Raw genomic sequence first — 19,346 nt, forward strand, 5'->3', positions numbered from 1 at the left:
TAGCAACCCGATGTTTACCCTGGTTACCCGGGGGCCTCGGCATCGTTGGTCGCTGGAGAGCGGTCTGTGTGACAGCTCTCCAGCGATCAAACAGCGACGCTGCAGCGATCGGCATCGTTGTCGCTATCGCTGCAGCGTCGCTTCGTGTGAAGGTACCTTAAGCTCCACATAGGGGAAAAAAATTCCTTCCTACTTGCATTCCTTTATCTCCACCTCCCTCTTCTTTGATGGACAGCTTTAGCTTCATAGAGCCAGACAAGGGTGTAGACAGAGGGAAAACAAGCAGATGGGAAGGTGGATGCACCGAGCGCCTGTTCTTGGTTTGAAGACTCATTCTGTGCTGACAGAGTCCCTTTAAATGTGTTATCCAGCCTTTTAACATTGAAATGTCACAATGAACATAATACAGTCAATACAGTGGTTTATGTCTAGTGTGCCACGCCCCACCTCTTCATATAATTCACTATGTAATAGTGGTACCATCAATTCAATGAAACAGACCTCCAATTAGAGGCTAATTAAATGTATCCATAAACATATACTATGCATATCCTATAATTGTAAATCTGTGACCTGAAATGAAAAGATATGATTAACATCAGTAATTTGCTCCAACTTGGTTATATTAAGTAATATGGTATTTGTGAATAGCAGTAGTAATAAATATTAATACTTAATAATGTTTTATTGAGTTTATCTGTTCCATCTAATAAGAACAATTATTTTCACTATTTATTTTTTATTGTATATATACACTGCTCAAAAAAATAAAGGGAACAACATAATATAACTCCAAGTAAATCAAACTATTGTGAAATCAAACTGTCCACTTAGGAAGCAACACTGTTTTACAATCAATTTCACATGCTGTTGTGCAAATGGAAGAGACAACAGATGGAAATTATTGGCAATTATCAAGACACAGTCAATAAAGGAGTGGTTCTGCAGGTGGGGACCGTAGACCACATCTCAGTACCAATGCTTTCTGGCTGATGTTTTGGTCACTTTTGAATGTTGGTTGTGCTTTCACACTCGTGGTAGCATGGGACGGACTCTACAACCCACACAAGTGGCTCAGGTAGTGCAGCTCATCCACGATGGCACATCAACGCGAGCTGTGGCAAGAAGGTTTGCTGTGTCTGTCAGCGTAGTGTCCAGAGGCTGGAGGCACTACCAGGAGACAGGCCAGTACACCAGAAGAAATGGAGGGGGTCGGTCACAGGAGGGTAACAACCTAGCTGCAGGACCGCTATGTCAGCCTTTATGCAAGGAGGAAAAGGAGGAGCACAGCTAGAGCCCTGCAAAATGACCTCCAGCAGGCCACAAATGTGCATGTGTCTGCACAAATGGTTAGAAACCGACTCCATGGGGATGGTCTGAGTGCCAAACGTCCACAGATGGGGGTTGTGCTCACAGCCCAACACCATGCAGGACCCTGGCATTTGCCACAGAACACCAGGATTGCCAAATTTGCCACTGGTGCCCTGTGCTCTTCACAGATGAAAGCAGGTTCACACTGAGCACATGTGACAGACATGACAGAGTCTGGAGATGCCGTGGAGAGTGATCTGCTGCATGCAACATTCTTCAGCATGACCGGTTTGGCAGTGGGTCAGTAATGGTGTGGGGTGTGTTGTGAATTCTGCTTTTGGGTTCCCTCCGGTGGTGGTAGGTAGTAATGCAGTTGTCCCTGAGTTGAAGTCCTGGTCAGGTGTTTCTGCTGATTGCAGTTCTGACTGGGGTATTTAGGTGTGCAGGATTCATTAGTCCTTGCCAGTTGTCAATTGTTGTTGGGAGGTGTTGGACCTCTGCCTGGTTCCTCCTGCCTTTCTGCCAAATCAGCAAAGATAAGTGTCTGGTTTTGTTTCTGTGGCACACATGCAGTGTGCTTCATGATTCAGTGCTATTCTTTTGTGTTTTCTTGTCCAGCTTAGATTGTGTCAGTATTTTCTCAGTCTTGTTGGATTCTCTGGGGTTGCAGATATACATTCCATGTCTTTAGTTAGATTGTGGAACTTTTTGTATTATCTGCTGTGGATATTTTTGGAAGGGTTTTAATACTGACCGCCTAGTATTCTGTCCTATCCTTTCCAATTTAGCTAGAGTGGCCTCTTTTGCTAAATCTTGTTTTCTGCCTGCATGTGTCTTTTCTTCTCCTATTCACAGTCAATTTTCGTGGGGGCTGCCTATCCTTTGGGGTTCTGCTCTGAGGCAAGGTAGTATTCCTATTTCCATCTATAGGGGTATTTAGTCCTTCAACTGTGTCGAGGTGTCTAGGGTTTGTTAGGCACACCCCACGGCTACTTCTAGTTGCGGTGTTAGTTCAGGATCTGCGGTCAGTATAGTTTCCACCTACTCCAGAGAAAGTTTCATGCGGCTCCAAGGTCACCGGATCATAACAGGGGTGGTATTTCTTTGGAGGGCCGCACAGCCCTCAATGTGCTCGCCAGAGGTAGCCTGACTGCCATTAGGTATCGAGATGAGATCCTCAGACCCCTTGTGAGACCATATGCTGGTGCGGTTGGCCCTGGGTTCCTCCTAATGCAGGACAATGCCAGACATGTGGCTGGCGTGTGTCAGCAGTTCCTGCAAGATGAAGGCATTGAAGCTATGGACTGGCCCGCCTATTCCCCAGACCTGAATCTGATTGAACACATCTGGGACATCATGTCTTGCACCATCCACCAACGTCACGAAGCACCACAGACTGTCCAGGAGTTGGCGATGCTTTAGTCCAGGTCTGGGAGGAGATCCCTCAGAAGACCATCCACCGCCTCATCAGGAGCATGCCCAGGCATTGTAGGGAGATCATACAGGCACGTGGAGGCCACACACACTACTGAGCATCATTTCCTTGTCTTGAGGCATTTCCACTGAAGTTGGATCAGCCTGTAGCTTCATTATCTACTTTGATTTTGAGCATCACTCCAACTCCAGACCTCCGTGTGATATTAGTTGTGATTTACGTTGATCATTTTTAGGTTTTATTGTTCTCAACGCATTCCACTATATAATGAATAAAGATATACTGTGTATATATACAATACAGTACAGACCAAAAGTTTGGACACACCTCATTCAAAGATTTTTCTGTATTTTCATGATTATGAAAATGTACATTCACATTGAAGGCATCAAAACTATGAATTAACACATGTGGAATTATATACTTAACAAAAAAGTGTGGAATAACTGAAAATATGTCTTATATTCTAGGTTCTTCAAAGTAGCCACCTTTTGCTTTGATTACTGCTTTAAACACTCTTGGCATTCTCTTGATGAGCTTCAAGAGGTAGTCACCGGAAATGGTTTTCACTTCACAGGTGTGCCCTGTCAGGTTTAATAAGTGTGATTTCTTGCCTTATAAATGGGGTTGGGACCATCAGTTGTGTTGTGCAGAAGTCTGGTGGATACACAGCTGATAGTCCTACTGAATAGATTGTTAGAATTTGTATTATGGCAAGAAAAAAGCAGCTAAGTAAAGAAAAACGAGTGGCCATCATTACTTTAAGAAATGAAGGTCAGTCATTCCGAAAAATTGGGAAAACTTTGAAAGTGTCCCCAAGGGCAGTGGCAAAAACCATCAAGCGCTACAAAGAAACTGGCTCACATGAGGACCGCCCCAGGAAAGGAAGACCAAGAGTCACCTCTGCTTCTGAGGATAAGTTTATCCGAGTCACCAGCCTCAGAAATCGCAGGTTAACAGCAGCTCAGATTAGAGTCCAGGTCAATGCCACACAGAGTTCTAGCAGCAGACACATCTCTACAACAACTGTTAAGAGGAGACTTTGTGCAGCAGGCCTTCATGGTAAAATAGCTGCTAGGAAACCACTGCTAAGGACAGGCATCAAGCAAAAGAGACTTGTTTAGGCTAAAGAACACAAGGAATGGACATTAGACCAGTGGAAATCTGTGCTTTGGTCTGATAAGTCCAAATTTGAGATCTTTGGTTCCAACGACCGTGTCTTTGTGCGACGCAGAAAAGGTGAACGGATGGACTCTACATGCCTGGTTCCCACCGTGAAGCATGAAAGAGGTGGTGTGATGGTGTGGGGGTGCTTTGCTGGTGACACTGTTGGGGATTTATTCAAAATTGAAGGCATACTGAACCAGCATGGCTACCACAGCATTTTGCAGCGGCATGCTATTCCATTCGGTTTGCGTTTAGTTGGACCATCATTTATTTTTCAACAGGACAATGACACCAAACAATCCTCCAGGCTGTTTAAGGGACCAAGAAGGAGAGTGATGGGGTGCTACACCAGATGACCTGGCCTCCACAGTCACCAGACCTGAACCCAATCGAGATGGTTTGGGTTTAGCTGGACCGCAGAGTGAAGGCAAAAGGGCCAACAAGTGCTAAGCATCTCTGGGAACTCCTTCAAAACTGTTGGAAGACCATTTCCGGTGACTACCTCTTGAAGCTCATCAAGAGAATGCCAAGAGTGTGCAAGGCAGTTATCAAAGCAAAAGGTGGCTACTTTGAAGAACCTAGAATATAAGACATATTTTCAGTTGTTTCACACTTTTTTGTTAAGTATCTAATTCCACATGTGTTAATTCATAGTTTTGATGCCTTCAGTGTGAATGTACAATTTTTATAGTCATGAAAACACAGAAAAATCTTTGAATGAGAAAGTGTGTCCAAACTTTTGGTCTGTACTGTATATACAGTTGTGCTCAAAAGTTTGGTGAAGCCATTTATTGTCAAACTACTCTGTTTTCTCTTTTTAAATCATAATGACTACCCAAAACATCCAAATTACCCTGATCAAAAGTTCACACACCCTAGTGATTTTGGCCTGATAACATGCACAGAAGTTGACACAAATGGGTTTGAATGGCTACTAAAGGTAACATCCTCACCTGTGACCTGTTTGCTTGTGATCAGTGTGTGTGCATAAAAGCTGAGTGAGTTTCTGGGATCCAGACAGATGCTTGCATCTTTCATCCAGCAACTGTTATTTCTGGATTGTGAGTCATGGGCAGAGCAAGAGAATTGCCAACGAATCTACAGGAAAATGTAGTTGGACTGTATAAAACAGGAAATGGATACAAAAAGATACCCAAGGAATTGATAATGCCAGTCAGCAGCGTTCAAACTGTGATTAACAAATGGAAAATCAGGGGCTCTATAAAATCAAAACCATAGTCAGATAGACCAACAAAAATGTCATCCACAACGCCCAAGAAAATTGTTTGGGTTGCAAAGAAAAACCTACAAATAACATCAGCTGAAATACAGAACTCTCTGAAAACTAGCAGTGTGGCTGTTTCAAGGTGCACAATAAGAAGGCACTTGAATAAAAATGGGCTGCATGGTCGAGTCGCCAGAAGAAAGCCATTACTGTGCAAATTCCATAAAGTATCGTGCCTACATTACACAAAACAGCACAGATAAAAGCCTCAAAACTTCTGGAACAAGGTCATTTGGAGTGATGAAACCAAAATGTAACTTTTTGGCCACAACCATAAGGCTATGTGCACACGATGCGGATTTGCTGTGGATTCTCAGCGGATTTTACAGCATAGAAACGCTGCAGATCCGCACTGTGATGTACAGTATAATGTTATTCTATGGGAAAAAAAAGCTGTGCAGATGGTGGGGAAAAATCAGTGTGGAATTGCTGCGGATTTCAAAGAAGTGCATGTCACTTCTTTTGTGCGGATCTGCAGCGTTTCTGCACCCCTCCATGTTAAAATTCCGCAGTGGCCAAAAAAACGCTGAAAATCCGCACAAAATCCGCATCAATTCCGCATAAAAACCTTACAAAATCCGCATAAAAACCACGGCAAATCCGCAGCTGCGGATTCTGCCAGGTGATGCAGATTTTGTGCAGAAAATTCTGCACCTCTTTTCCTACGTGTGCACATACCCTAAACGTTAAATTTGGAGAGAGGTCAACAAGGCCTATGATGAAAGGCACACCATTCCTACTGTAAAGCACAGAGGTGGATCACTGATGTTTTGGGCATGTGTGAGCCACAAAGGCACTGGAAACTTGGTCAAAGTTGAAGGAAAGATGAATGCAGCATGTTATCAGTAAATACTGGAGGCAAATTTGCACTCATCAGCCCAAAAGCTGCGCATGGGACGTACTTGAATATCCCAACATGACAATGATCCAAAACACAAGGCCAAGTCGACCTGTCATTGGCTTCAGCAGAACAAAGTGAAGGTTCTGGAGTGGCCATCTCAGTCTCCTGACCTCAATATCATTTGGCCACTCTGGGGAGATCTCAAGCGTGCAGTTCATGCTAGACAACCCAGGAATTTACAGGAACTGAGGCTTTTTTGCCAAGAAGAGTGGGCAGCTTTACTATCTGAAAAAATAAAAAAAGAACCTCATCCACAACTACCACAAAGGACTTCAAGCTGTCATTGATGATAGAGGAGGCAATACACGGTATTAAGAAATCTGGTATGTGAACTTTTGATCAGGGTAATTTGGATGTTTTGGGTTGTCATTATGATTTAAAAAGAGAAACCACAGCAGTTTGAAAATAAATGGCTTCACCCAATCACTAACCATGAGTTTTGGTGTTATCATTCATATTCTCTGAAAAAAGGCCAAGAAAGCAAAAATTCTGTTGGGGTATGTAAACTTTTGAGTACAACTGTATGTAATATGGTTTTTGTAACGCAAACACAAGAAAAGAGTGCATGAGTATCCACTCTTTCACAGGTACCTTGTCAAAGGGGCATCTCTATATAATGAACATATATGAAACCTCAGTATACAGAAGGTACATTTTCAATCATAAGCAGTGGCATAACTAGAGTTTGATAGGCCCCGATGCAAAATTTGGACCTGCACCTCCACCTGCATGTTGAACAGATGGGCCCTTGTAGTGTTCTAGATCCTATAAATGTAAATATACATTTACATGCCTTCCCACAGGACGCAGGAGCGCTATCCCCCATCCACTAAGGGTACTAAGCCTACATGTCCACCAGCAAGACGCAGTTGCGCCGCTGTTACCCCACTACAAGGCTTTATCCAGAACTGGCAAATCCATTAAACCACATACAACTTACCAGCAATTTAAGGCTGATACATTGGCACCTGCAAGAAAGGTTGTCTCCAGTGACATACCAACTTTCTATTTGAATCACGTATGCAAACAGCAGCAAGACGCTGATGCACCGCTGCTATTCCTCAGCAAGGTCATACTCAGAGAGAAATCAACTATCAGGCCATACTTGGTATCAAAAAGACTGTACCTGCCCCTTGACACTACAGGGATAACATCCTCACTACCATAAGAGCCACTCATAAATCCTGGATTAAGTGCGACTTTAGAGTAAGACCCGGGAGGGTCGAAACGTCAAATCACTCAGTCGCTTATCATGCCTACTATTTGATCTGTCACATTTGATTTTCTGTTTTTCACTTGAATAAATTAGCAAATTTAAAAAAATCCTTTTGTTTCTAAGATATTCCACACAGGGAGTGCGGTGGATTTCAATAATACTAGATCCTATAAAGACATATGTGTTCACCCCATGTAATATTGTCCCCCATCCTTTAATAATGTCCCCCATCCTGGGCCCCTTCCTGCAACAATGACCCACATCCTGAACCCTATCCAATAGTAATGGTCTCTTCCTGCTGCTCTTTTCCAACACATTTAAAAAAATGTGATTTACCTTAACTTTCTCTGTCCCCAAGACATGTGGTGTCCCCTTCTATTGCCGGTGCAGAGGCCAGCAGCTGACCTCACTGTCATGCGCCTTCCGAGACCGGCATGCTGACGTCAGCTAGCAGCCTTTGATTGGCCAGTGACGTGTATTGCAGAGCAGGACTATCGTGACTTTTCAGCTGGACGTGCGTTCAGCTGAAATAAGCGTTGACGAGTCCACTTCCCGCATGTGGACCCAGTCACAGTCACAGGCTCTGCAACTGTGAACATTACGCCCCTATTCATAAGATAAAGCAACATTTAGGTTATAGATTGAACTCGATGAACTTGTGTTTTCTTTCAACCCTAAAACCATGAAACAGATGTTAGCAGGAAGGCTAGGAACGTCTTTAACTAATGAGAATGGTACCAGTTGTCAGATTAGGAAAGCAAAAGACGGGTAAGTGCAATGATAAAGAAAACAGAGATATTGAGAAAGGCAGACTTGTGAACAGTCCTGCAAACTGGACCGCAAGGGGTGTGGGGTTTTCAGAAAGCAAGAAAGTACATCCAAACGTGGTCATTTGGGAGGCACTCCTGGGCATTTTAAGAGTATAGCTGAGCGATCATAGGAGTTTGGGGTTGGCGGGTCTTAATCTAGAGTTTTATTTTGTAAATTTTGGCAAGTATGGGAAGGGCAAAAAATAAAAAAAAGGAATGGACAGTAGGGAAAAATAAGGGAAAGTGAGGGGAAAAAGAGAAAGGTGGGATAATAAAGCACATAATGCCCACATGTATAGCCCGAGACAGGCAAACAAACAAGATCAACATGAGCAGATCTAAACAAAGCTAAATTGTACCATCTATGAGGAACTTTCAGGAAGAAAGGGTGGAGTTGTATTCAGCCTTCTTCATGTTGTGCACTCACTAAAACCATTTTTGGTAAATTTGTCAATGATCTGATTCAGGCAGGCTGTGAGATTCTGCATGAGTATTATGTTTGTGAACAGTAAGTGCTAATACAGGAACTCTATGGGATGTTTATGAAGACCAACATGCTTTAAAGGGCACCTGTCACCCCGTTTTTTCAGTATGAGATAAAAATACTGTTAAATAGGGCCTGAGCTGTGCATTACAACAGTGTATTTTGTGGACCCCGATTCCCCACCTATGCTGCCAAAATACGTTACCAAAGTAGCCGTTTTCGCCTGTCAATCAGGCTGGTCTGGTCAAAAGGGCGTGGTGTCTTCCCCCAGATCTTGCTTAGTTTTCCGTTGGTGGCGTAGTGGTTTGCGCATGCCCAAGGTCCCGAATCCACTGCACAGGGGAGTTAAAAGAGCGCGATGTGCACTATTTCATTGGTGATCGGTGGGGCGGCCATCTTCCTTTGGCCGCGCGTGCGCAGAAGCGGCGCTCTGCTGGCCGCGGCTTCAGGAGAATGGCCGCGGGATGCCGCACGTGCGCAGATGGAGATCGCGGCGGCCATTTTCCTGAAGCCGAGATGCGAACTCCTATTTCCTATTTCCATCACAAACCCGACAGGATATGAGACATAGTTTACATGCAGTAAACCATCTCATATCCCTTCTTTTATTACATATTCCTCTTTACTAATGTAAGAAGTGTCTCTGTTTGAAATTTGGGGTATCTAGCTATTAAATTAAAGGGTTAAATCCCGGAAAAAATTGGCGTGGGCTCCCGCGCAATTTTCTCCGCCAGAGTGGGAAAGCCAGTGACTGAAGGCATTAATAGCCTAGAGAGGGACCATGGTTATAGGACCCCCCTGGCTAAAAACATCTGCCTCTAGAAATTACTACATGTTGCATTTCTGCAACAAAACGCAAGCATAGAAAAGACGCATGCGTCGTCAAACGCGGCAAAACGCATACAAAAAAAACGCATGCGTTTTTAATGTTAAATATAGGAAAAAAAACGCATGCTTTTTTTGCGCTAAAACGCAGCGGAAAAAAACGCAAATGTGAAACCAGCCTAATATAGTGATAAGTGATATATGATAATTATTAATCAAATTATGTGTATAAAGTTATTTAAAGTAAATTAAAAAATATAAAAATTTAAAAAATTTAAATTAAAAAAATATATATAGTGATATAACACATACATTATTATGTGCCATCATGAATTGTATATAAAAATGATCATCATTAGTAAAAGATGTTAGACATTGACCCAAAACCTTAGTGCTATAATTAAACCTAAATTATGTGATATATATGCACATAAATATACACTTATTGCAATATATAAGCCATCATTCAAAAAAGTACACCCAAAAGTTTCATCCATATCCAGAGAAACTTTGATTTCTGGGGCATCTTTGGAAGAGGGATCTTTTGAAGCAGTGAAGGGGTGTAATAACTCAAGCATGCCACAAGAGGAGTATATAAGGTGCTGAAATCTATAGGAATAACAAAGAAGAGGTTAAAATAAGGTTAAAAACAGAAAAAACAAACAACAATGTACCTAACTAAAGAAAGGGGGCAAAACTCAAAGTTTCATTTAAGCCATTAGGTTGGACTGACCCAATTTTAGTGATCCAGCGAGCCTCTAATTGTGCAAGACTTTTTCTCCAATTTCTACACCGCTGATCAATATGTACCCTATCTATCCCAGTAACCTTAAGTAATGTGGCATCACAATTATGCATCATTTTAAAATGCCTGGGTACTGGTTTCAAAAGGGAAACATCTTCGATGTCCTTTGCCTTTAAAATATCAAGATAGTGCTCTCTCACCCTGACCCTTAGGGATCTAGACGTTAGGCCCACATATATTTTAGGACATGGGCACACCGCGTAATATACGACACCATTCGTGTTACAGGTTATGTGTCTTGTGATAATAAAAGTTGTCTTACCACTGCTGGATGTAAAAGTGGAGGCTTTGGACATATTCGGGCAAGCAATGCAAGAATTACAAGGTAAAAAGCCCCATTGTGGTCCTTTTAAACCGAAGGCCTTTTTAGGACTTGGTCCAGGATAGTAGCTGTGTACAAGCTAATCCTTCAAGTATAGGCAGATCGCCTATACGTGATTGAAGGTTTATCATAAAGATGTCTAGTCAAGGTTGAATCCATTTTTAGTATGGGCCAAAATGTAGTTAGGGCCTCTTTCATCTCCAGCCTCTTATTGTTGTATGTTTAAATGAATCTTATTTTTTTATCAGCTTTAATTTGGGATTGTGGTTGTAGTAATTAATCTCGTGTAGTTAACCTCGCCTTTCTCAGGCTATCCTGGACCAAGTCCCGAAAAGGCCTTTGGTTTAAGGCCATTTGCTATAAGACACTGAAATAATGTCTATGTGTGAGGTCTTCCACTACTTGACAATAGCAATATGATAAATTACATCTTTTATCTTAAAATAATGGATGTTTGATGCACCAATTCTGCTTAGTTTGTGATGTTACAAGTGGAAAATATTTATTTTTTCTCTCTGTTACAGAATGCCTCTTGGGGAAAGCAATATTCTTATGCTCTTTTCAAAGCCATGAGTCACATGTTGTGCATCGGGTATGGACAACAAGCACCAGTGGGCATGTCTGATGTCTGGCTTACTATGCTCAGCATGATTGTTGGTGCCACTTGCTATGCCATGTTCATTGGTCATGCTACAGCACTTATCCAGTCCCTAGATTCGTCACGTCGCCAATATCAGGAAAAGGTACAAAGACTCTTTAAATGATTACACTCTTTTAATTCGGTAGTTCTTAATTCCTACATTAAAGTTGTTCTGAATTATTGTTTAATATGAGCTGCATTTACCTTAATAGTTCCATTGATGATGATTACTTGATGCATTAAAATTAACTTTTGTACAGTATGTATCATATTGTTTTACAACTTTTAAGTTAAAAATGGCTGAATACCACTGAAACAATCTGAAACAATATGTACTTTAAATACTGCACATTAATGTACTCAACACGTCTGCTGCCCTATGTAGAAACTGAAATGTTGTGTATGAGTAATAGGTATAACTTATAAAACATTTGTAAAGAAATAATTTACAACATACAGCAATTATCACTTAAGCTAGCAGCCTAGATTTGCTTTATCATAATAATGTCATTTTGTTGACCATCTAAAGCTTTTTTAGGCTTGCAGTGTGGTGGTACTGATTTAAATGGAGCCTGTCACCAGTTTTTCCAGATCTAAACTTCTGCCACCACCTTCTGAGTCACTTAATCAGGATCCCAATGATCCATTCCTTAAAGCCGTATAACATGGCATACCTGCAGAAATGAACTTTATGACATAAATCTGTCTCTGGTATTTAGCGCCAAACAGTCTGATGGGCAAGTTCAGACTAATCTTAGAAACTGTTGTAAGCCTGCTAACGCAACCTCCATGCCTTTGATTACTAATGAAGTCATCCCACCAATCAAAGACGTAGGGGCTGTGTTAGCAAGCTCATAGGGGATTTCAGTGTTGGTCTGTAGTTGCCCATTGGATTGCTTGGCATTAATTACTAGTGAGAGATCAATATGTAAAGTTAATTTCTTCAGGTATACCAACTTGCAGGTCTGTAAGGAACAGATTGTTAGGATCGTAATTAAGTAATACTGAAAGTGGTGGCAGCAGTTAAGATCCAGGAGACATGGTGACAGGTTTCCTTTAAAATATAGCACAGTCACATGGTGCCTATGAGTTCAAGGGGTATGGCTAAACAACAAAGGGCAGGGTGCACCACAGTATATATTTCAAATGCAATTATAATAATCACAAGGTGCTACTAATGCATAGGAAGGGGGAACAATAACTGGAGGAAAGACTAATGCGTATGTAGAAAGTGCACACTTGAGGTACAAAAAATTTAAAAAACTACTTTATTATCACCAAAGCACAAACATGATTAAAAACATTTAAAAACAACAATGATGACACCCCCCATCCATGTACAATAATACATCTATGTGACCCTAGGACATGATACCATAGCAACATAGGCACTCATAATGGAAGTGCAATATGCATGAATAATGTAAACAAACACCAAAAAGTTATCAAGGTCATAAAAATCCAGCCATAAATAATAAAATAACAATCAAGTCAATATAGTTGGCTGAGTGCACATACCATGGACCCTAGAATGTGGGCGTCCAAACAGGTGTAAGCTCGGTGTCTGAGAAAAATAAAGCAATTGTCCAAAGAAGGGGGGGGTCACATAATGTGACAGGGAGCCATCCTAAATCCCTCATGCGTGCAATATAGCACTATACAAATTGCAACAAGAGCGTAGAAAAAACGTATTATAGTGGACAAAGTTATTATCCAATATTAAATACCTGCAATGTCAAATAGATATGCTGCGCTGCAAAAAAAAACAGGTGGTAATCAGGGAGAGCCCATGTAAATAGCGAGATAGTCCATAAGACAATAGAGAAAATGGCAGCAGGGAGCCCCTGGATGAAGGGAGGCAGATGGATGGCGTGGAAAGATGGGAGTATGGGAGAGCCCCACGCGTATCGCTGCGGTGCGGCTTCGTCAGGGGAAGTGCCAGGCAGTGACTATTGCAGTCTTTAAGTAGAGGCAAAAGGAGTTAAGATTAGGGTTGAGCGACTTTTATTTTTATAGGATCGGGTCGGGTTTCACGAAACCCGACTTTCTCAAAAGTCGGGTCGAGTGAAATCGGCCGATCCTATAAAAAAGTCGGGGTCGGGGTCGGCCGAAACACGAAACCCAATGCAGTGCAATGGGATACTATGGTTCCCAGGGTCTGAAGGAGAGGAAACTCTCCTTCAGGCCCTGGGATCCATATTAATGTGTAAAATAAAGAATCAAAATAAAAAATATTGATATACTCACCCTCGGACGCGCCCTGGTACTAACCGGCAGCCTTCCTTCCTAAGAATGAGCGCGTGAATGACCTGCGGTGACGTCGCGGCTTGTGATTGGTCGCGAGCAGTCACATGGGCGGTCACGCGACCACTCACAAGCCGCGACGTCATCTAAGGTCCTTCACGCGCTCATTCTTAGGAAGGAAGGCTGCCGGAAAGAAGCAGGGCGCGTCCGAGGGTGAGTATATTCCTATTAGGTATATACTCACCCTCGGACGCGCCCTGCTTCTTTCCGGAAGCCTTCCTTCCTAAGAATGAGCGCGTGAAGGACCTTAGATGATGTCGCGGCTTGTGATTGGTCGCGTGACCGCCCATGTGACCGCTCGCGACCAATCACAAGCCGTGACGTCACCGCAGGTCATTCACGCGCTCATTCTTAGGAAGGAAGGCTGCCGGTTAGAACCAGGGCGCGTCAGAGGGTGAGTATATCAATATTTTTTATTTTGATTCTTTATTTAACACTTAAATATGGATTCCGATACTGATTCCCGATATCGCAAACATATCGGAACTCGGTATCGGAATTCCGATACCAGATTCAGAAGATCGCCGACCTCATGGCCGACCCCACACAGGGGTCGGGTCGGGTTTCATGAAACCCGACTTTGCCAAAAGTCGGCGACTTTGCCAAAAGTCGGCGACTTCTGAAAATGGCCGACCCGTTTCGCTCAACCCTAGTTAACCCCTTAGTGACAGAGCCAATTTGGTACTTAATGACCGAGCCAATTTTTACAATTCTGACCACTGTCACTTTAAGAGGTTATAACTCTAGAACACTTTATCGGATCCCGCTGATTCTGAGATTGTTTTTTCATGACATATTGTACTTCAAGTTAGTGGTAACATTTCTTCAATATTACTTGCGATTATTTATGAAAAAAACGGAAATATGGCAAAAAATTTTAAAATTTTGCAATTTTCAAACTTTGTATTTTTATGCCCTTAAATCAGAGAGATATGTCACGAAAAATAGTTAATAAATAACATTTCCCACATGTCCACTTTACATCAGCACAATTTTGGAAACAAAATTTTTTTTTGTTAGGGAGTTATAAGGGTTAAAAGTTGACCAGCAATTTCTCATTTTTACAACACCATGTTTTTTTTAGAGACCACATCACCTTTGAAGTCATTTTGAGGGGTCTATATGATAGAAAATAACCAAGTGTGACACCATTCTAAAAACTGCACCCCTCAAGCTGCTCAAAACCACATTCAAGAAGTTTATTAACCCTTTACGTACTTCACAGAAACTGAAATAATGTGGAAGAAAAAAATGAACATTTAACTTTTTTTTGCAAACATTTTACTTCAGAACCATTTTTTTTAATTTTCACAAGTGTAAAAACAGAAATTTAACCACAAATAATTTTGTTGTGCAATTTCTCCTGAGTACGCCGATACCCCATATGTGGAGGTAGACCACTGTTTGGGCGCACCGCAGAGCTTGGAAGTGAAGGAGCACCGTTTGACTGTTTCAATGCAGAATTGGCTGGAATTGAGATCGGACGCCATGTCGCGTTTGGAGAGCCCCTAATGTGCCTAAACAGTGGAAACCCCCCACAAGTGACACCATTTTGGAAACTAGACCCCTTAAGGAACTTATCTAGATGTGTGGTGAGCACTTTGAACCCCCAAGTGCTTCACAGAAGTTTATAACGTAGAGCCGTGAAAATAAAAAATCGCATTTGTTTTCACAAAAATGATTTTTTCGCCCACAAATTCTTATTTTCACAAGGGTAACAGGAGAAATTAGACCACAAAAGTTGTTGTGCAATTTCTCCTGAGTACGTCGATACCCCATATGTGGAGGTAAACCACTGTTTGGGCGCACCGCAGAGCTTGGAAGTGAAGGAGCACCGTTTGACTTTTTCAATGCAGAATTGGCTGGAATTGAGATCGGATGCCATGTCGCGTTTGGAGAGCCCCTGATGTGCCTAAACAGTGGAAACCCCCCACAAGTGATACCATTTTGGAAACTAGACCCCTTAAGGAACTTATCTAGATGTGTGGTGAGCACTTTGAACCCCCAAGTGCTTCACAGAAGTTTATAACGTAGAGCCGTGAAAATAAAAAATCGCATTTTTTCTACAAAAATGATCTTTTTGCCCCCAAATTTTTATTTTAACAAGGGTAACAGGAGAAATTAGACCACAAAAGTTGTTGTGCAATTTCTCCTGAGTACGTCGATACCACATATGTGGGGGTAAACCACTGTTTGGGCGCACCGCAGAGCTTGGAAGAGAAGGAGTGTCGTTTTACTTTTTCAATGTAGAATTGGCTGGAATTGAGATCGGACGCCATGTCACGTTTGGAGAGCCCCTGATGTGCCTAAACAGTGGAAACCCCCCACAAATTACACCATTTTGGAAACTAGACCCCTTAAGGAACTTATCTAGATGTGTGGTGAGCACTTTAAACCCCCAGGTGCTTCACAGAAGTTTATAACGTAGAGCCGTGAAAATAAAAAAATCGCATTTTTTCTACAAAAATGATCTTTTTGCCTCCAAATTTTTATTTTACCAAGGGTAACAGGAGAAAATGGACCCCAGAAGTTGTTGTGCAATTTGTCCTGAGTACGCCGACACCCCATATGTGGGGGTAAACCACTGTTTGGGCGCATGGCTGAGCTCGGAAGCAAAGGAGCGCCATTTGACTTTTCAATGCAAAATTGACTGGAATTGAGATCGGACGCCATGTCGCGTTTGGAGAGCCCCTGATGTGCCTAAACAGTAGAAACCCCCCAAAAGTGACCCCATTTTGGAAACTAGACCCCCCAAGGAACTTATCTAGATGTGTAGTGAGAACTTTGAATGCCCAAGTGCATCACAGAAGTTTATAATGCAGAGTCGTGAAAATAAAAAATATTTTTTTTTTTAACAAAAAAGATTTTTTAGCCCCCAAGTTTTTATTTTCACAAGGGTAACAAGAGAAATTGGACCCCAAAAGTTGTTGTCCAATTTGTCCTGAGTATGCTGGTACCCAATATGTGGGGGTAAACCACTGTTTGGGCGCACGGCAGAGCTCGGAAGGGAAGGAGCGCCATTTTGGAATGCAGGCTTTGATAGAATGGTCTGCGGGCGTTATGGTGCGTTTGCAGAGCCACTGATGTACCTAAACAGTAGAAACCCCCCACAAGTGACCAAATTTTGGAAACTTGACCCCCTAAGGAACTTATCTAGATATGTGGTGAGAACTTTGAATGCTCAAGTGCTTCACAGAAGTTTATAATGCAGAGTAGTGAAAATAAAAAAATATTTTTTTTCCCACAAAAAAGATTTTTAGCCCCCAAGTTTTTATTTTCACAAGGGTAACAGGAGAAATTGGACCCCAAAAGTTGTTGTCCAATTTATCCCGAGTACGCTGATGCCCATATGTGGGGGTAAACCACTGTTTGGGCGCACGGCAGAGCTCAGAAGGGAGGGAGCACCATTTGACTTTTTTAGCGCAAAATTGGCTGTCGTGTTTGGAGACCCCTGATGTACCTAAACAGTGGAAACCCCCCAATTCTAACTCCAACCCTAACTCCAACACACACACCCCTAACCCTAATCTCAACCCGATCCATAATCCTAATCACAACCCTAACGATAATCACAACCCTAACCCCAAAACAGCCCTAATCTCAACCCTAACCATAACCCTAATCAAAACCCTAAATCCAACACACCCCTAACCCTAATCTCAACCCTAACCTCAAACCTAACCCTAATCCCAATACACCCCTAATCCCAACCCTAACCTTAACCCTAATCCCAAACGTAACCCTAATCCCAACCGTAACCCCAATACCAACCCTAATCCAAACCCTAACCCTAATCCCAACTCTAACCCTAACTTTAGCCCCAACCCTAACCGTAACTTTAGCCCCAACCCTAACCATAACTTTAGCCCCAACCCTAACCCTAATTTTAGCCCCAACCCTAGCCCTAACCCTAACTTTAGCCCCAATCCTAACCCTAAATTTAACCCTAACCCTATCCCTAACTTTAGCCCCAACCCTAACCCTAAGGCTACTTTCACACTTGCGTCGTGTGGCATCCGTCACAATCCGTCGTTTTGGACAAAAAACGGATCCTGCAAATGTGCCCACAGGATGCCTTTTTTGCCCATGGACTTGTATTACCGATGGATGGCCACACGTCGCGTCCATCGTGCACTGCATCCGTTGTGTTTTGGCGGACCGTCGTCACAAAAAAAGTTCAATGTAACCTTTTTTTTGTACGTCGCGTCCGCCATTTCCTTGCATGTGTGGCCGTAACTCTGCCCCCTCCTCCCCAGGACATAGACTGGGCAGCGGATGCGTTGAAAAACTGCATCCACTGCCCACGTTGTGCACAATTTTCACAACGTGCGTCGGTACGTCGGGCTGACGCATTGCGACCGCCCCGTACCGACGCAAGTGTGAAAGAAGCCTAAGGCTACTTTCACACTAGCGTCGTACTCGGCCCATCGCAGTGTGTCGGGCCGATGTACCGACGCTAGCGTTGTAAGCGCCGCACAACGGGTGCAGCGGATGCTGTTTTTTCAACGCATCCGCTGCCCCATTGTGAGGTGCGGGGAGGCGGGGGCGGAGTTCCGGCCGCGCATGCACGGTCGGAAATGGCGGACACGTCGCACAAAAAAGTTACATGTAGCGTTTTTTTGTGCCGACGGTCCGCCAAAGCACGACAAGTCAATGGAGAAAAAACGCATCCTGCAAGCACTTTTGCAGGATGCGTTTTTTTCTCCAATGACGCATTGCGACGGAAGCCAAAAAACGCTAGTGTGAAAGTAGCTTAACCCTAACCCTAAATTTAGCCCCAACCCTAGCCCCAACCCTAGCCCTAACCCTAGCCCTAACCCTAGCCCTAACCCTAACCCTAGCCCTAACCCTAACCCTAATTTTAGCCCCAACTCGTCTCTCCTGCCGGCCGGCAGATGGCAGCAGATGGCGGGCGCACTGCGCATGCGCCCGCCATTTTCTTTCCCGAGGAAGAAGCCGGCCGGCAGCAGGAGACGCAGGAGGACCCAGGGACACCGGGTGAGTATGATAGGGTCCCCGAATCCCCCTATTTCTCTGTCCTCTGATGTGCGATCACATCAGAGGACAGAGAATTACAGATCGCTTTTTTTTTTTTTTTTTTTGCGGTCGCCGGTAAACAGCTAATTACCGGCGATCGCAAAACAGGGGTCGGTAAAAATCGACCCCGATCATGTTCTTTGGGGTCTCGGCTACCCCCGGCAGCCGAGACCCCAAAGATCTTCCGGGTGCCGGGCGGCGGGCGCACTGCGCATGCGCCCGCCATTTTTTCCCCGGAAAAAAGATGGCGGCGCCCATCGGGAGCCACGAGGAGCACCGGGGGAGATAGGTGAGTATTGGGGGGCTATTGGGGGCCATCGGGGACCCTATTTCTCTGTCCTCCGATGTGCGATCACATCGGAGGACAGAGAAATTAAATGGCAAATCGCGTTTTTTTTTTTGTTGCGACCGCCGGTAAACGGTTAATTACCGGCGATCGCAACTCGGGGGTCGGTAAAAATCCCCCGAATCATGTTCTCTGGGGTCTCGGCTACCCTCGGCAACCGAGACCCCAGAGAAAATCCGACTCTGGGGGGCGCTATTCACTTTTTCCACAGCGCCGTTAATTAACGGCGCTGTGGTTTAAGTACCCTTAGCGGCCGCCGTTAAAAGGCGTATCGGCAGTCGTTAAGGCCTTAAGATAATTAGGAAACTGGCTACGGCTGTGTCAGGAATGTGTTTCTCAGCCACACCTGAATCAGGAACATGGCGCCGAAGCAGGAAGTAAAGCTGTCCATGGGAAGAAGAGTACAGCATAACTGCGTATGCGCCCGGTGCCACAACAACCTGGGAAATACCAGGATTA

General features: G+C 43.5%; 1 protein-coding gene across 1 annotated transcript in view; it reads left to right on the top strand.

Annotated features, from left to right (window-relative positions):
- Window positions 1-19,346, top strand: part of HCN4 (hyperpolarization activated cyclic nucleotide gated potassium channel 4) — a 433,381-nt gene that overhangs the window by 324,278 nt on the left and 89,757 nt on the right. The window contains exon 4 of the mRNA XM_077264133.1: window positions 11,085-11,303. Coding sequence (XP_077120248.1) covers window positions 11,085-11,303 — 219 coding nt within the window. The remainder of the gene's footprint in view (window positions 1-11,084; window positions 11,304-19,346) is intronic.

Source organism: Ranitomeya variabilis, chromosome 5 (genome assembly GCF_051348905.1).
Source record: "Ranitomeya variabilis isolate aRanVar5 chromosome 5, aRanVar5.hap1, whole genome shotgun sequence".
NCBI lineage: Eukaryota > Metazoa > Chordata > Amphibia > Anura > Dendrobatidae > Ranitomeya > Ranitomeya variabilis.